This window comes from Engystomops pustulosus, chromosome 1 (genome assembly GCF_040894005.1).
Source record: "Engystomops pustulosus chromosome 1, aEngPut4.maternal, whole genome shotgun sequence".
Classification (NCBI taxonomy): domain Eukaryota; kingdom Metazoa; phylum Chordata; class Amphibia; order Anura; family Leptodactylidae; genus Engystomops; species Engystomops pustulosus.
In genome coordinates this window covers 146,308,386-146,323,173 of record NC_092411.1, presented here as the reverse complement: position 1 = coordinate 146,323,173, position 14,788 = coordinate 146,308,386, and the positions used below count along the sequence as shown (strand labels likewise).

The 14,788-nt window shown below is 41.6% G+C and overlaps 1 protein-coding gene across 5 annotated transcripts in view; it reads left to right on the top strand.

Moving 5' to 3' along the window:
- The window catches only part of GATAD2A (GATA zinc finger domain containing 2A), a 43,171-nt gene that overhangs the window by 13,682 nt on the left and 14,701 nt on the right, over positions 1-14,788 (top strand). For all 5 annotated transcript variants that reach the window (XM_072155758.1, XM_072155777.1, XM_072155782.1 and 2 more), the window contains exons 2-3: positions 12,712-12,965; positions 14,557-14,674. In XM_072155758.1, coding sequence (XP_072011859.1) covers positions 12,721-12,965; positions 14,557-14,674 — 363 coding nt within the window. In that variant the 5' untranslated portion in view covers positions 12,712-12,720. The remainder of the gene's footprint in view (positions 1-12,711; positions 12,966-14,556; positions 14,675-14,788) is intronic.

The window sequence follows — 14,788 nt, the reverse complement described above, 5'->3', positions numbered from 1 at the left end:
CACCCACCCTTTCTGGTCTGTGTGTCTGTCTGCCTGCACTGTCACTTCCTGGAAACGCAGGGCCTGTCCTGTGTGAGGGCAAAGGATGCTGGGTAACTTAAACTATGTATTGTAGAACACAAGTGTTTTCACTCTGTATCCTGTTATTCCTTCTGGGTGGAACAGGTTAAACCACCTTCAAACACCTTCATTTACACCAGACATTGACCTGTTTTAATAGGATTTGGGGATCTTTGACACTTTTCAGTTCCTAATGACTCTTGACAAAGCAATGCTTACATTTTATATTCAGAGTTGGTCATACATATGTATTTCCTTAAAGGACCCTTTCATTACCTGGGTTAGCTGTACATTCCCTCTACACTACCCGCTTTTAAAAAGGACCTGTCGACCCTTAAAAATGGCACTAGGCGCTGCTTTATTAGTAAGCAGCTCCAAGTGCTAAAACAGATGCAGCAGAGTTACACTGCTAGCGTTATTGGAAACCTCTGATAACGCTAACAAACAGTGCTGTGCTGTACGCTAGAAACGCTGGGCCGCTTTGAGACCGCATATTCATGAGGCGGTGGGTTTAGGGGTGGTGAGTACCACATGACGCCCGGCAGTCGCCGCTGGCCTATGGAGTGGGCAGGGCGGTCCGGGTAAGAGGCAGCATCTCAGAACGCCCCCTCATGAATATGCCGTACCGCTTTGACAATGGTAAATCGTTTCTAGCGCAGCGGTGTTTGTTAGCGTTATTGGAGGTTTCAGAAAACGCTAGCAGTGTGACACTGCTGGGAGGGTTGTAGCTCTAGGAACTGCTTACTTAAGCCCATGCGGAAACCCATCACCATGACGGCCTTGGGTCTGTCTCATTTTAACCCCTTCATTACAATGTGCTATCATGGCCTGGACCCTCTTCATACTCACTGGTTGTTTTCTGCACAATGCACTGGTTACTTCATCCACATACACTACACACAATGGGTAAGCACATTTTTAGAAAAATGGATAGTATAGATAATTTGGAAAAATTACTTTGATCGCTCCCTCCATATACAGCCATACTACATATAAAAATGTGACGAACAACCTAGGGTTAAAAAACCCTAGGGAGTCTGAAACATAGTAAAAGTAAAAATGAATTATGATAAAAAAAAAACAATATTCAAATCAACCCCCTCTTTCCCTAGAACTGATATAAATAAACAGTAAAAGTCATAAACATATTGGGCATATTCGGACACGGCGATACCTAATCTATCAAAATATAACTGTTTTTCAAGTGTAATTTGTTACACAGAAAATAAGCCGTCGCACAGCTCTGTACATGGAAAAATTAAAAGTTATAGTTTTTTGAAGGTGGGAAGCGAAAAATAAAAACGCAGAAACGAAAAAGGGCATAGGTGGGAAAGGGTTAAGGGTGACGGGTCCTCTTTTAATTTGTTTTCTAGACATCTATGGTTAAAGTAAGCCATTCTGATACATTACTATTTATACACATCATGTACCTAGTTTGCCATGAATGTATGGTAGAAATGGGCCATAGAGCCATAAATGGCGTATAAGAGTTGAAGATTTAAAGGGCTTCGTCAGTGACAACAAGTTGACCCCTATCCACAGAATATGGTCTAACTTGCTGATCAGTGGGAGTCTCAGTGATGGGGACCCCCACAGATCATAAATGGTCCATTGTACCCTCAGATGAACAAAGCAGCCGGTCACGCATACGCTTGCTGCTTTAGAGCGTTGTGCCTATCTCCATTAGTGTCAGAGATGACACTGATGGAGCTCCATTCTCGTAATCCGTCCCAATCATTGAGACTGCTGCCGATCAGCAAGTAAGCCCCTATCCTGTGGATCGGCTTATCTTGTCACCAGAAAACCCCTTAAACTTTTTCTAAAACGTATCGCTTTCTGGTTCTACTGTTATCATTTGTGGCCCGAGTTTGTTGTCCGTTTTTTGCAGACTGTCATCCGAGTGTGAGCTCGTCGGTAAAAAAAAGACTGCTTGAGCACGAATAGGACCTGCTCCATAATTTGTGGCCTGGGCAGTTGGTTTAAATATGGGGGGCCAAACCACAACTGTGTATACGGACCCATGATAGCCAATGAAACGGCTAGCACATGACCAAAATACAAACCTAAGACTGTGATCCCATCGGCAAAATGCCGTATCTAACAGGCTTTGTCTGGTGTCAAGCTATGTATATCTCTGTATATTTATGTACATACAAACTTGTTAACCTAATGTTTTTTGAGATTGCTGTATTTTATTGTTCTTGTATAGTATATCTACCTTCATAACAAGCCAGCAAGGTAACATAAGAAGTTGTGTGTCCCCCCCCCCCCCCCCCCATTGCTTCCCATTTCCATTAAGCTACAGCAATTGGGGAAGCAACCTTTTTTTTTTTTTTTTTTTTTTTTTTTTTTCTATTAAATGTTAAAGGGTCATACATTTTATAAACCTATATAAGTAAAGCTGATGTGTAGTTTCCAGGGGTGTCTGACATCTGCCATGCAAACAAAATATTGGGTATTGTGAAATCTGACATGCCAGACTTTTATGCCAAATGTATTTTAAGGCATCCACCTTTAACTTGGTGCATGTTGAAATAAACTAATAAAACTATAAGACCATTTTAACTAGGTATGCCACAAATATCCCTTTTGCATCTTTCACTGGGTTCTGTATGTAGGCATGTCTGGAAAATAATTTAGCTAATGTGTTGGCTTAAATGTGTGAAATAACCGCTCACCACTGTATATCGTTATGCTGAAAAACATCCTGAATGCAAGATGGTACTTTGACATTTTTCCTCTCCCTCAATATCACTCACACTCACACTCATCATTACTTTTGGTAGGCCAGTGAAGAAAACCTGTAACTTGAGAATGCCTCTTGGTGTTTGTTTTCATGTCCATCTGTGTCACCAGGAGAACATGGCAAATTCAGGATTTTATCCTACTGAGTTATCATGATGCACCTTATCCCTCCCCCACTGTGGCCTGATCAGTCATGTAACCATATCCCTGTGGAGGCTAACTTATACCTCACAATTTGTGTACATTGGTCAGTTTAAAGATCACTGCACTTCTAAAGTTTATTCAAGAGATAAATTTGGTCTTTTAGAGAGGCAGTCTTCTCAAAGGAGTGGCCTTCTGGAAAGTTTCACTGGATGAATTGTAATTAAAAGACCTCCATCACCAGATCAAGGATTATAAACCAAACATGCATACATACTGTTTGTTTCCCCTCTGGCAGAATCTGCTGCTCTTTTAGCTTCTTATGCCCTTGTTTTTAAGAAAAAAGGGCTTTCAAAATTATGCAAATGACCCTGAAAGCTCCCGGTTCCATTAACTCCTATGGAGCTTGGAGCCCCTCAGGCTCATTTGCATAATATAAGCTTTTTGTCTGTAAAAACAAGGGCATAAAAAGCTAAAAAAAAAGAGCAGATGTGTTTTAATAGTAATGAGAAATTTGCTTTGCAGCAGACCGGTGACTTGTTGGCATTCTGGTTGTAAGCATACTGTGGCTGGTTATGTTGTTCGTAGCATCATGACTTCCTTACAGGCACTCAGAAAATGGTATATGACAGCAGTGTAACAGAGTTAATAAGACTATAGAGCTTTGTTTGCGATTCTATAACCAAGAACTGGTTACTGGGTACAATGGGGCAGATGAAAAGTAAGACTATACACAGTTTGGCTTCTGCTGCTCTACATTTACCACTAATGCTGGGTTATAAATCTGCATACGCACTGTCCAATCATACTTTGCAGTTCCTGTTAATCGACTTTAGGTGATGCCACACTTGGTGTTTTTAGTTCGTCTTTAAGCATGCATTTTCAGTCAGTTTAAAAATGCATCTGTATTTTGTCAGTTTATCCCAATGATCTTAAAAAAAAGGCTGCAAGCAGCCAAACGCATGGTGAGCAGTTAAAAACTGATGCGTTTTTTTTTTTGTTTTTTAATGGACTGAAAACGCATGCTTAAAACGGACCAAAAAACGCCATGTGTGGCATCACCCTTGGTTTACACCAGAAACCTGAAGCAAAATTCGAGCTTATTGGAATCCATTTTGGTGCACAGACTTTTCTCCCCTTAACCATGTCTACTTTTTCCATATTGGTTATAAAAGTATTTAAAAACTGCCTTGTACCTTGTGGTGTGGTGCAGACAGTTTTTGGGTGCAGTTTTTAATAGATTTATGTCCCATTATCAGTTATCTTTTCTAATTGTGATCCATTTTTATTAGTTTAGCCTCGCACATTGTATAACTGGCCCCAGAAAGTGTTAGAGCGCACGTAAATGTTTTATATTATCTGGATTTCCATGGGGTATATACACAATGTAATAGATTAGCATTGTAAAGCATGTGAAAAATCTGCAATGGCTTTCTGATCTGCAGCTTGTCATTTAAAAGAAATCTGTCAGCAGAAATCTACCTTCAGTTCAACTGATGCTGGTCTGTGACGTCAGAGGGCCGGGGTGTGGAAGGGAGGTGGTGACGGAATAAATTAAAACCTGATAAGAGGCACTCGGGCAATGTCAGCCTGAGCACCTCCGGCTCATTTACACATTTAGTCATTGGCAAACGTGCACTAAAAACAGTCCCACTTGGTCCATCAAGAAATGAGCATGTAATGCTGGACATCTAACATCAGTCAAACTGATGGTAGATGTCCCTTTAACAACCAGTGTGTGGGCAAGCAGATTACCCCCTTCCAGATCATGTTTCTTTGATGGTCCACTTTGGCAGCATCATCCAGTAAATCAACTTTAGGCTGGATTCACACGACTAGTGCCCGCCGTACCGTAGCACGGCGGGCACACGGCAGTGCGCGGGGAGAGGAGGAGAGCGCTGCTCACCCCCGCCCCTCTCCATAGGGATATATTGTGCATGGCACCGTATGTAAATAGGACATGTCCTATTTTTTTCACGGGGCACGGAGCAATAGGGTGCCGCACTTGTGCTGCACCGTACCGCTCCCGTAGGGCGCCGCGCGCCCATTGCCGTCTATGGGGACGTATCAGCTGTATATAGGTCCCCCTTGCGGTAGTGTGAATGCAGCATTAAATTGAGAAATAATATGCTTGTATAAAGTAAGGCAGTAGACTGGCAGTGAAGCTCAAAATGTTTCCTTCACAATAACTGACTGTACCTGCATCTAGGTACATAATAACCACGTCTCCAAAAAGAGGCGTAATTATCAATCACAGCAGAGGTGATGTTCTGAGGCTGGGAAGAGCTTCACTTTGTTAAACTCTCCAACTCCATGACTTGTACAAACAATTTTACATATCACTTCTACGTTGATTTTCTGAATGATGCCACAACACTCAGTCAAGAAAAATTACGGTATGTGGAAGGTGTAAATCTGGCTGCAAAAACATACCAGTAGTGATTTATTCCTGCAGAAAGGATACCCTTTAATTGCTGCAGATCATGGTTTAAAATTTATTGATCTCCATCTCCCAGCAAATTCCCCCCCCCCCATAACATTTTCATTTTACGTTTATTTTTTGCTACCTACCTTAAATCCATTTAGTTTTTTTCACTTAGCTGTATTTTATATTTCCAGCCATAAATTGGGAAGCTGTACATTCATTGTGTTTTGAATTTATTTTCAATTGCGCCATTTTCTTGTGGGCCTAATTTTTACGCCTTTCAATATGCAGTCCAAATGACACCTCTTCTTTATTCTGTGGGTCAGTCTTTACACAAAGATATATAGATTTTGTGAAGGTGTTTAACCCTTTAAAGACCTGGCCCTTTTTTTTTTTTTTTTTTTTCTATTTTTCACTCCCTACAATCAAAAATCTACACACGACACAACACACACACACACACACACACACACACACACACACACACACACACACACACACACACCACACACCACACACCACACACCACACACCACACACACCACACACAACACACACAACACACACACAACACACACACAACACACACACAACACACACACAACACACACACACACCACACACACCACACACACCACACACACCACACACACACAACACACACACAACACACACACACACACACACACAACACACACACAACACACACACACTTGTGTGACGGCTTGTTTTCTGCATAACAAATTGCACTTCATAGTGATGGTATTTATTACTCCAGGCCGTGTACGCAGAAGCGGTGAAATTGGTGAAAAACCACATTTGCGCCATTTTCTTGTAGGTTTGCTTTATTCTTTGGGTCGGTACGATCACAGGGATACCAGATTTTTTTCAATGCTAGCATGTTTTGGACTTCACAACCTTTTTATCACTTTTTATTGTTTGCCATTTTGAAAAAACCATAGCGCCTTTTTCAAATTCGGGCTCTATTTTCTGTTACAGGGTTAAACAGAGCAATAAAAAGTTATATTTTGATCAAACTTTTTATTTAAATAACTTTCTTCTATTTTTACTATTTTGCAGACTACATTAACATTTGCAGGTACATTAACCCTAGGCTGTCTGATCAAACCTATCACATACTGTCATACTAAAGTATGTAATGAAGAGGTGTAAAACCCAATATACTGCCAATGTGCAATCAGCACATTGTAATGAAAGGGTTAAAACGAGACCGCCTCGGGCCTTTGGAAGACCCGAGGCTGTCATGGCAAAGGATTGCGGCTCCCCGATGACGTCACGGGGAGCGACGAACCTTGGCAAGACGATGACGCCCATGCGACGCCATATTTTTATTTTATTTTTTAAGGCGGCGATCATTGGGTTGCCATCCGCGATTGGCGCTAGCACCGACCAAGGGTGTTACCGGAAAGACTTACCGGCTATGGAGAGGTCTCAGCCCATGAGCCCTCTCCATGCAGCCAACCCGTGCTATGACGTCATGGGTCGCTAAAGATGGCCAACCTCCTCAAAAACATTTAAAAAAAAAAAAAAACCCCTATTAATGCTCTCCTCTGCCGCCCCTTTTTACCTTGATCCTAGCACCGTCTGTCGCTAATGTTGACATGCCGGGATCACCTACGAATTGGTTATAATTGGCAGCGCGGGGCCCAGTGTTACAAGCTGCTAATTATGCACCCTATCCCACCTCCCTTTCCCATGCTGGGGACATGGGACAGCAATGGGACGTCATGTGAGAGATGTGAATTTGCCTCCCTCTCCCAGCATGGGGAGAAGAAGGTGGCGAGGGTGTGCATAATTGGCAGCCCGGAGCTCTGGACATTTTGTCCAGTTTCTTTTCTAGGTGATCCTGAAGTATCAAGATTATCAACAGACAGCAGCCGGATCAAGGTGAAGAGGAGCAGGGGTGAGTATTAATAGGGCTTTTTGAATGTTTTTGAGGTAGTTGGATTCCTTTTAACACCTAGTCCCCACTATTGGCATTCGCCGCTGTGCACCGGAGCTGAGCCGGCATCGGGAGTCGCGGGGGTGTCAATGGTTATCTGCTGACACCCAGATTTAACACCTGGGTTTGACGTGAGCTCTCATCATGGGTGTTAACCCTTTAAAGGCCACAGTCCAGCTGAATGTGGCAGCGCAGCATATTTTTGGGGGGTGGGGGGACTTGGATGCTGATCGTTGTTCGTGTCCTATAGTGGGAGAGGTGAAAGTGACTTTTTGATCACTTTTTTACTAAAACTTCCTTGTATTCAGAAATGGCAAAAATGTTACATTTGGGTGCTTTTTTTCTGTTATGAGGTTCACTGCCAGGAATAAATATAAATATATATAATATATTAGCGAAATGAAGACCGGCAGCACTCCAAAATAGTGAAAAAACAAGGGTGTTTATTCCACCTCCCGCAACGTTTCGGCTGTAGTCTCAGCCTTTGTCAAGCTACTCTTACTGGTGAGAGTGAGGATAGCACCCATCAACTCTTTTTCTCTCAAAGACTGTGCTGCTTTTTTTCTTTTTTTGTGTGTATGTATATTTGTAATATATATATATATATATATATATATATATATATATATATATATATTTTTTTTTTATAGAGCTGGAGTTTTGGGATGTGGTGATAACGACCTATTTATTTTTGTGTTTTGGGGGAAGCGGACTGGTTTGAACTTTTTAGGGGGTCTGGTCACTTATACGATATACTGCTATACTACTGTATACGACTCTACCTGTAAAAGAGCCTGCTATGATAGCCGTGGAACCCTCTGTTAGGGACTGTCATGGCAACTGGCTGGCACCAACCAGTGGCGCTTCACGGGTTGGGGAACTGGGCACTTGCTGAATCCAAGATGGCAGTATAGTCAAGGGGTTAACACTCAGATTTGAGTGTTGCCTGCATAATGTCCATGAGCCAGCTTCATACAGGCTTAACCAACATGTGACATACAGATATGTCAATGTCGATAAGGTGCTAATTACAGAAGCTAACAAAGTGTAACCTTCAGTACATTTAAGTAAATGGGAGTGAATGGAAGCCCTACAACATAGTGTAGCCCCTACCCAGGTGTGAGCTGGGCCTTTTGTAACCTTGTTATACAAAGTTTCCAATGTTTAAAAAAAAAATGTATATACAACAAAGTATCATTGCTGTGTAATGGGCAATGTTTGTGTGTGGGGAGGCGGTTGAAAATGTAATTAGCATAATGATAACTGTTATTCACGGCTCCCTTCCAAAATGAACTAATTTAAGAAGCTTACCACAGTAGGTGTCTGGATCTGAGTGAGTGTCCCTGGTTTACTTCATTTTGATGCTAGATTTCCTGAATGTCCTGTAGCAGAAGCAGAAGGCCTGGGCCCTCTTCATACTCACCAGGTGTTTGCTGCACACTGCAGCAAACACCTTAAGCAAAGCTGCTGGCGGTGCGTGGGTGCCGCCATCTTGGCTCAGATTGTTGCTCCCTGTGACATCATTGGGGAGCGGCGATCCGTTGCCATGACAGTCTCGATTTGCACATTTGTAATGGGTGATATGCAAAATCCCCATATACTGGCTTACTGTAGTATGACAGTATATGGTAGGATCAATCTGACAACCTAGGGGTCCAAGAAATGGTAAAAAAAAAAAAAACCCTAAAAAATTCTAATTCCAACTTCTCTAGAACTGATATAAATATTAACAGTAAAAATCATAAGCCTGTTAGGTATTGCCACATCCCAAAATGTCTGATCTACCAAAATATAACGGTTATTCCCTTCGTTTAACCATGTAGTAGAAAATAGTGGGGGAAAAAAAGCTACTCTTTTTGCCACTTTGCAAATTCAATAAAGTGGTTAAAAGGCTGTGCTGAAAAAATACAACAAACAAAATGGTGCAAATGACATTTTTTATTTTTCCATTTTCACTGCATTCAGAATTTTTTTTTCCCCCAGTACACGGCATGTAATATTAAATACAGTCGCTAGGAATTGCAATTTGTTATATAGTAAGGATTCATAAGGCATGGGGAGGGGACACGCCCCTTTGATGCCAGGTAATACATGATAAAGGTGATTTATGGGGATGTGAGGGGAAGCAATTTTTGGCTAAAAGAAGGGTGTCAGTCAGTAATTAGAGCTTTATAGGAACCTGTCACTGGCTGTATATGTGCAAATGTGGTGACAGGTTCCTTTTAAATCCCAAGTAACAACCTCTGGTAGGAGTCCTAGAAGTCTCCCAGATTATACTACCTTTTTTTTTTTCTTCATTCATCACTGTAAACCCCATACAGAATGTTCTATAACCAGCATGTCTTGTGTGAATATCCCCTTCTTAAGAATAGTAGCACAATAATGGTCCCCCAAATCCTCACTCTAGTACTGTTGTAATAGTTAATGGCAGTTTGCGTTGTAAGTTGGGTGAAAATAGTCACATTTTATCTCGGTGAGGTGGTTTTCCTTGCCTTGTGTTGCCTCTTGTAATTGTGGTTGTAAGGCAGCGTTGAATTGTAAACTTGCAATCTCAATTAATTTCATGAGACGTTTTCCATCTTCATGATAAGAGAAATGCTGCAAATTGTGCAGTGGAGCCCTTCCTTCACTGGCTTACTGCTGGAGGGGAAGGGTTAATGACTTCCATTTTACTCTGTAACACTGTTAATGGACATATCAGTGAATGACACCAAAATGGCAGAGCTTAACCCATTGTGCTCAGGCAGACAGCTGTAAGCTGGCCGATCCTCAAGAGCTGCTGTATTGCTGCGTCCCTTTTCGTCTCGCTGCTCCCACTGCTGGCTTCACACGGCAAATTTCTTTTGCTTCCCTGTGTGTGCATGTGGGGTTTTTTTTTTTTTTTTTCTTCTGCATTAGCATTTGTTTTGAACATCTTGGCTACATTTTATATTTCTGCCATCTTTTGCAGTTTATGAAAAATACTCAATTGAAAGAACAGGCATGTTTCTACCAGTCACTAGTGTCTTGGCTGGCATAATGAAGACTTCTATCTCGGTTACTAGCTCTAATGGACACTGTACAGTCTTGACCCTTTGACAAAGTACAGATTTATTTCTCTTGTCTGCGCCCTAATTTATTAGTGATCCCTTTACCATTCAGGAGCTTAAGAAAGCTGGTTCCAGTTGTTTAAAGTTTTCTATAGGGTATGTGTTCCCTGAACTAGTTAATGTGAATAGAAGAGTTAAACACATGGAAGGAAGTGTGCTGTATTACAAGGAATTAAGGGCAGAGTTTTTCGGCCAGTGACCTGTAAGTAACCCATTAAGTGCTGATAAGTGGGCATCTATGAAGCAGTGTGTTGCCTCATTCAGAATGTTTTGCATACTGAACTAATCAGTAGGTGTATTTCGGTAGCACATACAAAGATAAGGTTTCTGTGTCCCTATTATCCTCTGGTAAGATAAAGAACACCACATCAATTTGCAAATGTAGTGAAACCTCTTTGAGACCCCAAAGGTGGTCATCTAGGTTGGGGGGGGGGGTGTTTTTAAGTTCAGTCTCTAAGGCTGCATTCACACAACTGTTGAGGGACATGTATATACGACATGTCCTATCTTAACCGCTGTGTCATGCATCGCTATGGAGAAGGGTCAACTCTCTGTATGCCGGCCTGGCAGGCATATGTTTTTGTGAATGCAGCCTAACATATAGTGAGCCATTTCTTTAAAAAAAATTTACTTGGAAAGTTTTCTTGTGAGGGTGCGTTCACATGTGGTGTTAATACATGCGTTTTTGAAGGCATCACAGCAGCTGAGTAGGGGGGGATTTACTTAATGTTGACAGCAATGTAAACTCAATTACATTGCTGTCAACATTAACACATGACGTTGCTGCATGCATATTATAAACACAATGTTAACGCGGCGCCTCGTGTGAATGCACAGCAGAGAAATGACATAATGTAGACTTTAAAGTTTGCAGCTGATGTCCATTTAAGTTCAGCACTTGCCCTCCAGTCTTTCTGTATTCTTTTCATTAGGTGTTTCTACAGTACTACATAGATTTTGTTGTGCTGGTAACTAAATTCCCAACTGCGCCATGTCAGTCCAGGATGCAGCTGCCTTTTTTAATTTTTTTTAATTTTTTTTTTCCCGTTGCCAATTACTGGAATATGGCAAAACGGATATTCTGAATATGTATCTATGGGGAACCAAAGTCCTTCTGTGTTTCTCTTGTCCTTTTACATAACTGAAGGGCATAATGGGAAGCTGGGCCTTACCAAGGGCTGAATTTTCCACCTTATACTATGTATACTGAACATTTTGAGCGATTTGTTACATCAAGCTCTAGAACTATGGCTAAGATTTTACATGACCCTGGGAAACCCCTTGAAGAGTTTACTTCTACACCAAAAATAGACTTCATGTGCCTATAGTCATTGAAGGTTTCCTGCCGTTACTTGAGAATGTAAGTTCTTGCCTGAATCTAATGGGGACCTTGTGTTATCACATTGTAAGGACTACCTGGGCCTCCCAGAGATATTTGTTACATCTATTGTAGTGAGAATAGAATGGTTTGTGTTTCATATGGCCACATGTCATCCTTGTGAACTGGACTCAAGGGCTGTGACTCGCATATGTGAGGTTTTACACTTGTATGCTGACTATTTTGTAATGTTTCGTTAATAAAGCTAATAAGAGCCCTATCGGTCTACAATGAGATAATATTAGCATCAGTGTGTCATTCTTTCACTTTAAGAATGATGCTCTTTTGGACTCTACAGGAATGCTAGAAGCAGCAGGCCTTGAAGAGGAGGGGGGTTAGGGGGAGGCGGGTGTCAGTGTCACTGCAAGGGGTTAACGCCACTCGCAGCTCTTGCTGTCTGGAACCAGTTCAGGCCGGTTTTCCAGAAAGTGCTTTTGTGTCTCCAGCAGCATCCTGGGAAAATAAAGGGGTCACGTGGGGACTTGATGTCACAACGTAATGCCACCTGGGGTTTGCCGTTCCCTTCTCAGAACTTTATAAAATCTTAACCTATACAGGAATGAGTAATTCTAATTGAAACAACCTTTACATTACATTAGATAAATGTAGGCAAGAATATTGTTCCAAAGCGATCTTTGGGGTTATGATAGCATTTTAGTCCAACTACTGTAACTAGTTTACTGGAGCTACAAACTCTTGATGGCATATAGGATACTCCACAGCTTATGTCAGATTGTGCCCATACAATGAGTCTGGTGGCTGTATAAGCTTCTTGGTGGAATTGAACTCCTTGGGGCCACTTTGGCAAATTTGTGAATTTTACCAGAATTCGGGGAACATGCATGAAATTGAATGCATTTTATTTTTGTACTTTTAGAATCCTGAATTGTGTGTTTTTTGTTTTGAGCAGTCCGACGATATGGCGGATGAAGCGTGCCGGACACGGAGTCAAAAGAGGGCACTGGAGAAAGACGTGACACAGAATGATATTGACAACAAGAAGTTAAAACTGGAGACGGACCTGTTGGATGGAGAGCTTGTAATGAAGGCAGAATCTGAGTCTGGCAAGATGCCTGGACTTCTGAAAAGTGGGGAAGTGAAAGCCACCATTAAGGTGGAGGTACCAACAGGAGAAGAACCAATGGATATGAGTACCTCAAAGAGGTGAGCTTATGTCAGTGCATCGCTGTCTGCATTTGTTCATGTTTCATGGCATGGATTTAATGTGATCTGTCCAAGGGAATTGTGGCAGTTATGGACTACCCATACCACCAGTGAGATGGTGGGCGGGTAAGAACCCAGCCTGAACATGGCAGTATGTATGTTCTCCTATTTCTTTAATGCACTCTCTACTTGAATAATTTACAGTACAGAAACAGTACATGGTTTGCAAACTTTTTATCTATTGTATGAAAAGGAGCACTACTATACTTTACTAAGGTCCCACGGCCGCATTTTCCGGTTTTCGGGATCGTGCCAGGGATTGCGTCAGACGCGATTGGATTGTGTCGCAATCACGCTGGCTTTCACGAGACACAAATCGGGGCCCGGGCCGACGGACAATCCAAATTTCAAATTGTGTCGCATCCAATGCACTTGCATACACCGGGAGGAAGATGGTGAACTCCGGCAGACTTGATCGGGGAAGTGACACATGCAGGAAATCGGACACAGGATCTTCATGAGTCGCGGCGGACAATGCATTTAGGGGATCGCGCAGGGACCAGGTAAGTAATTGTGCCACATTGAGTGGAACACCAGTACACACCATTCACTATTCAGAGTCCTCATTCAGGGCCCTGTGATGAATGTCCTAGTGTTCTCATCAGTGGGACCCATGTTGATCAGACTTTAATTGCCTATCCTGGAGAGGTGTGATACTTGTCAATTGTGGGTCGATGCCACTTATTGCCATTGGTAAACTGTCACAAACATTTCCTAGAAAACTGGCCTATAAGGAATGCACAAGGATGCATAATGAACAGTGCTGTGACAAGAATATACTTATGTGCTTCCTTCTAAGGTGTAACACTAATCAATTTTGATCACATTTTGTGAATATTTGCACACAAGGATACGCAAATCGAAAACCATCAAAATTTTGGTTGTTTTGGACATGGTTTTCTTCTGTATGATATGCTCATCATCATCCTAATTAAAGTGTTTATTTCCTATGATAGTTAGTAGATGCATGCCATCTAGTGGTAGCTCTAATAAATGTACCTCCTGTTATTACCTTTCCGTTTTGGTTTGGGAAATGTTTTGCAGGTTCTGTATGCAGCTAATGGCTATGAAATCTTGTGAATATGAGAATAAATTTAATTTGGCATAGTAAGAATGAAGGACTTTTCCTACGAATGCTATGGGTTGGATATGAATGTCTGATCGCTGCAGCAGGACACACAAATTGCTGAGATGCTGGGGCTCCCAGCTGTCGGAGCAGCAGCGATCAGAGTTTATTGTATGGTTAGGATAGCCCACTTTCAGAGGAAACACTCCTGTCTGTTATATCGGAGGCTATTTAAGCAATGTTGGGGAAGTAGCCGGTCAATTATTTTTCTACAGTTTAAAGCAAAATTTTGAACGGCAAGTGCAGCCATATTTGTTGTTTCTTTTTACTACTACATACTTTGATAGTACATTATTAAGTGGAGTACCCCGAGATATGGATATATATTTTATGGGTCATGTTTATACTTATGATTAATGCCCACAGGGGTAATAATACTTTCATTTATGTATTTGTTTTGCCCAGTGAAACAAAGCGAGAGAAGAGGGTTCCTTCTCCAGATGTTATAGTTTTATCTGACAATGAACCTTCTAGTCCACGGATGAATGGTTTAGCAAAGGAGCCCACTTCTGAAACTTTTTTGGTAAGAACATTATTTTCTTTTGTATTCTAGTTTTGTTTTCCATTGCTTTCATTATTCTATCTGTAACACACATTCACTATTCATATGTCTTTTAACTTAAATGAACCTGTGCCG